Raw genomic sequence first — 4,912 nt, 5'->3', positions numbered from 1 at the left:
TTTTTAAAGCAAAAATAAGCGGAAGACCAATTTTATAGACAAGGAGTGGTTGGGAGAAGTGAAATTGATACGATGAAATCATTTACCAAGACGTGGAGAGAGCTGAAATCTAAGGAAATACTAGTATATGGAGAGGGAGAGGACAAAGGGAACGAATCGAATCTAACATTCTAAATATAAATCATCGAAGCTAATTTTAGTACCAAGTAGGATCCTTGGACAAATTGTCTCGCGCCAAACGGCGGGGATTAGATAGAAAATACCAAGATTGTCATCTCAAGCGCCTTAAACATGCCACGTATACTCATGGTGTGGTCACGTACCATTGAGTTGCCACGTGGAAGATGCCGCTTGGAGGCGAGAGCGACTGTTCACGTGCACTGCACGCTCCAGAATAGGCCAAACTCAACACCTTGCCGTCAGAGCACGGCTAAGATAAAAATTAAAAGCGACGCCCACGAGACGAGGGGCAAAAAAACAGATGGAAAATTACACTCAGACCCCACAGAACACAATTAATATCAATAAAGTCCCTCAAAATCGTGAAATGATTCTGAAGCTTCCAAGAACTTGTGTGTAATTAATTCTAATTGTGAAATTACCTGCTTACTCCTGTTAATTTTATTGCAGCAATTCGTTTACAATCTCAACAGTGGCTGTTAACAACCCGAGAAGATGTAATTGACAACTTCAGCAGTGTTCATGACAACTCACTCTGTGGAATGCCAGGGGCGTTGTTGAGGTTATTAAACACCTCTTCTCGGGTTGTTAACAGCCACTGTTAAAGTTGTAAATAGGTTTTAATTTTATTGCAGTAATTCGTTTACAATCTCAACAGTGGCTGTTAACAATCCGAGAAGACGTGATTGACAACTTCGGCAGTGCTTATGACAACTCACTCTGTGGAATGCCAGGGACATTGTTGAGGTTGTTAAACACCTCTTCTCGGGTTGTTAACAGCCACTGTTGAGGTTGTAAATAGGTTCAAATTAACAGGGGTAACTATGTAATTTCACAATTAAAATTAATTATATACAGGTCTCTAGAGACTTCAGAATCATTTCACGATTTCGAGAGACCTTTTTTATATTAATTGTGCTCTGTGAGAACTGAGTGTAATTTTCTCAAAATAGAAGGGTGTGGATATAAGGATATTATATTCTGGATATCCATGGCATTGCATTTGGCTTTATAAAGTTTCGAGCTTTCGGCATGGGGTGATCATCACTCACTCACTCTCTCTCTCTCTCTCTCTCTATCTGGGTTCTGAGACTCTTCTTCTTCCTTCTGGATTGAGATGGAAGCTGAAAATCAGAAGTCATCTCAAGCAAACAGGTTTGACTTATTGGTTATTGAATACTATATAATTTTCTCTTCTGGTTCTTGCGCTGCTCGATCACTGCTTATTTCTCCTTTTTCTTTTTCTATAGTTCCTCTTAGATTTGATGCTACTGTTTCTGAGATCCATTTTGGTAGTGAACTATTGAGATTTAGCTCGAAGTGAAGATTTTAAATTTGGCTGCATAATCAACTTGGATGGATTTGCTTCGACTTTCCTTTCTGTGAAGTATAAAGAAGTTATACATGTAGGATGTGATTTAGATGATAGGATTTGTGAGTGATTGAAGATGCAGGATATAACTGCAAGCATATATGTCCCTGTTCTGAAGAAGTTCAATTATTTATGTAAAAAGAAGAAGTAAATTTCACATATTGTTGGATATTTGTACGAACAAATGCCCTTTATTCTGCTGCTGCGTTTATCTTGTGTAGAAGGTTAAAAAAAGGAAAAAAAATTGGGTTTTCTAACTGGAATAGGATCAACTCTTTGAAAGTTGCTGCTAGGTATTGTTTCTTTCTTTAATTTCAATTATTCCCTCACAATTGTAAATTTCAGATGTTGTAAGATATTTATGGGTTCAGATGCCCTTTATTGTGTTGGGGGTTTTTTGTCCTGCTGATATGAAAAGAAAGGAGATTTTTCTGGCCAAAATGGGAACAACTCTTTTTGAAAAGTTGGAGCTCGATGCTATCCAATTTATCATGAGAAAAGCAAATTCGGGCCCACGATGGTTTCTTTCACTTTGAGTTATTCTTTCTTACGACTTGTTGTCATACTGTTTTTCCTACAAATGAGGATTTGAGGGAGGACTTCAGAATTAAACAGTGGAGGAACGGATTCAGTACCTAGGAGTTAACTTTGTGTGTGTGTGTTTTGTGGAGGGGGGCATTAAAGCACTCTGAGTAAGTACTTAAGTATGACAAAACAGGTATAAGACTTACCTTTGCCTTTAGGACAGTTTCCTTATTCTAAAAGGCTAAAAGACAAGGATCTATAACTGTTAGTATTAAAGCTAAAAGACTCAACTGAGCTCTTAAGAATGGAGTGATAATGACTTATGATTGAGTAATTGCCAGACCTAAAGGTCAGTGATAATTTCAGCAGAGTAGTACAAATCGGTCATCGGATTCTCTTCAGATTTAGAGAAAGCAGCTTTGCAACAGCTTTGCGGATGTCTATCCTGTTTTAGTTGCTGCATTTTGTAGTTTTTGCTCACCGTATTTGTGAAAAGATATCCCTTGTTACATGAATCAAATTTCTAAACGGAAGAATCTTGACCTGAGCTAACTCGGACAAAATTTAACAGTGAAATGTATGCAATATTTCCTTTATAGATCATTCACAGTTAGAGCCAATTGGGTGTATGAGGTGCTACGAAACTAAATATTATTTGCTTGCACTAGGTGCATTGAGCATAGTCCAAGCTCAAGAGTTCATGTAAAAGATAAGTAAATAGTTCAAGGATCAAACTAAGCTAAAAGTTTGATAAACCATGCATCATGTTTCAATTCTCAAATATTGAGGCTATCGTTTCCAGGCTGTTATTTGTATGCTTGAAATGCCTCTTGATGACTTGCCATTTGCTTCTAACATTTAACCCACGTTTATTCAGATTCGAAATGGATGATGTTCGCATGACCCACATTGTCGAATGGAATAAGAAAAGAAAGTTACAGATTGATCAATTGGATATGCTCAGACCAAAGCATAAATGCTGGGTTCGTAGTTTCCCTTCTGAACAGGCTTCGATATTGGATGAAAGTTTAAGGTCAGAGAGAATGCATGACCTTCCTGTAAATGGCAAACCAGATGCTTTGGTACATGATGATAGGCCATCCCCTGTATCTGCTGAAGACAGCAATAGTTTCGCTGAAGATTCTGATGCTTCCATGTCTGTATACGAGGAAGTTAGACTTGAAGCAGATAGTGCGAAGACATTCCTATATGGCAGGCCTTCTAATTCTTTTGTCAATTGGAACGGCTATAATGTTAAGGATGTAACAAGTATTGAGAAGACAATATCTAGTGAGGAGGACATATTTACTGACAGAGAATATAATCAATCGTATCATGAGGCTGATATACAAGCTTTGCAGAATCTGGAGGAGCAGATTCTGGGGTGCGAAAAGCTTAAGGATAATGTATACTCAGAGCATGCTAAAGACAACTGTGAGGAGTCTATGGATAAGGGATTTGAAGATCTTCTCTATTCAAGTGGGGTGAATCCTAACGTGTACGTCCTTTCCTCTGGAAGATGGGATGTAAACCAAGGTATACAGAATAGTGGATCATATTAATATTCTCATGATCCCGTGTTAAAATTTGCTTTTATTCGCGTGATTGATGCAGTAGTTCTGCTCGGTAATCCCTAGTTTATGTCATCATAAAATCTATTTATGAATCTCCCCTTAATGACTCAAGCTTGCAAGTTGAAATGGACTTTGATTCTATCCGCCCTTAGTTTTCATAATTAAATGATAACCTAGACTTACATGTGAGGGATTGTGTTTAAAAATACCATGAAACTATGCATTTCAAGCGAACAAGTCAAATTTTTGAGTTCATAATGCAATACGATGTAATTTTTTTGCAGAGGCGCAATCAAGTACGAGGCCACCAACGATTGATCAGGAATTTGAGGAGTACTTTTCCATGCTTATGCTGTAGCAGCAGAGACTGTTGTAGTGGAGCAGATGAATAATGTATATATTTAATGTTAAATGCGCCTGTTGTATATAATGTTTTGATTGACATAACTAAGTTATACTAACTACGCTGATAACATCTTCAAATGGTAATATCCCTCCGTTGTTTTATTCCTTTCCACTTCTTACTGGCTTATCCACTGCTTTCTTGAATGATGTTGCAGTTTTGTTCTGCGTCGTCACTTTTGTATATTACTCATTTTCTGCACTTTCACATGGCTTCTAAATTTCCTTTGTTCTGTTATCTTTTTCTTTTGCTTCTTTTAGCCTCAGGACCACAGAACTAAGTTGGGGGCAAGCCTCGCTTGCAGCTGGAACCCGTTAAGCTAAAATCTGAGCCATGACTGACGAAAATATCTCGGGTTATTGATCACGGATTCTGCGGTTGGAATTGCTTCTGCTTTTTCAAAGGGGCAAACTTTTTGTTTTAAATGGGAATGGTTCTTTTTATAAAATGTAAAGGAGTTCAATTTGAATCAATGTTTATTGTTTATTTTCTTAACTAATATACCATCGTCTCAACAGTCAACAGGATATGGGCCACAAGGCCCATAACTGCGATGAGCAACAGTGAACTAATTTTGAGATGGCCCCAAATGAGCAACGGTTATGCAGGTTTAGACTTTAGAGATTCAAGTCTTAGACGTTGTTCATGTGAAAGTCTGAGTAACACTCCACAAGGACATCACGTCAACATGTAGGAGATAAAAATATGAATAAAATTTATAAATAAATTTAGTGTTATTGTGCATTGTTTTGGAAAAAGTGTATTTATGCATTGAAATGTCTTGGCAGCTCTGATGGTATTTCTTTAATGAGCATCTCATACGATTGAGTTTGTAACTCCGGGCACAAAGGTCAATTT

The 4,912-nt window shown here is 37.6% G+C and overlaps 1 protein-coding gene across 1 annotated transcript; it reads left to right on the top strand.

Annotated features, from left to right (window-relative positions):
* The first annotated feature begins 1,221 nt into the window (after positions 1 to 1,221).
* On the top strand, positions 1,222 to 4,162 carry LOC114742378 (protein FAR-RED-ELONGATED HYPOCOTYL 1-LIKE-like). Its single transcript, XM_028930651.1, has 3 exons — positions 1,222 to 1,335; positions 2,955 to 3,613; positions 3,936 to 4,162. Exons 1-3 carry the CDS (start codon positions 1,298 to 1,300, stop codon positions 4,007 to 4,009), a joined length of 771 nt encoding a protein of 256 aa, XP_028786484.1. The 5' UTR covers positions 1,222 to 1,297; the 3' UTR covers positions 4,010 to 4,162.
* Positions 4,163 to 4,912: the final 750 nt, after the last annotated feature.

This window comes from Neltuma alba, unplaced genomic scaffold, assembly GCF_004799145.2.
Source record: "Neltuma alba isolate B1F8T4 unplaced genomic scaffold, ASM479914v2 tig00003727_pilon, whole genome shotgun sequence".
NCBI classification, from domain to species: domain Eukaryota; kingdom Viridiplantae; phylum Streptophyta; class Magnoliopsida; order Fabales; family Fabaceae; genus Neltuma; species Neltuma alba.
The sequence above is the reverse complement of the archived record's forward strand: the minus strand, read 5'-3'. Positions and strand labels throughout refer to the sequence as shown.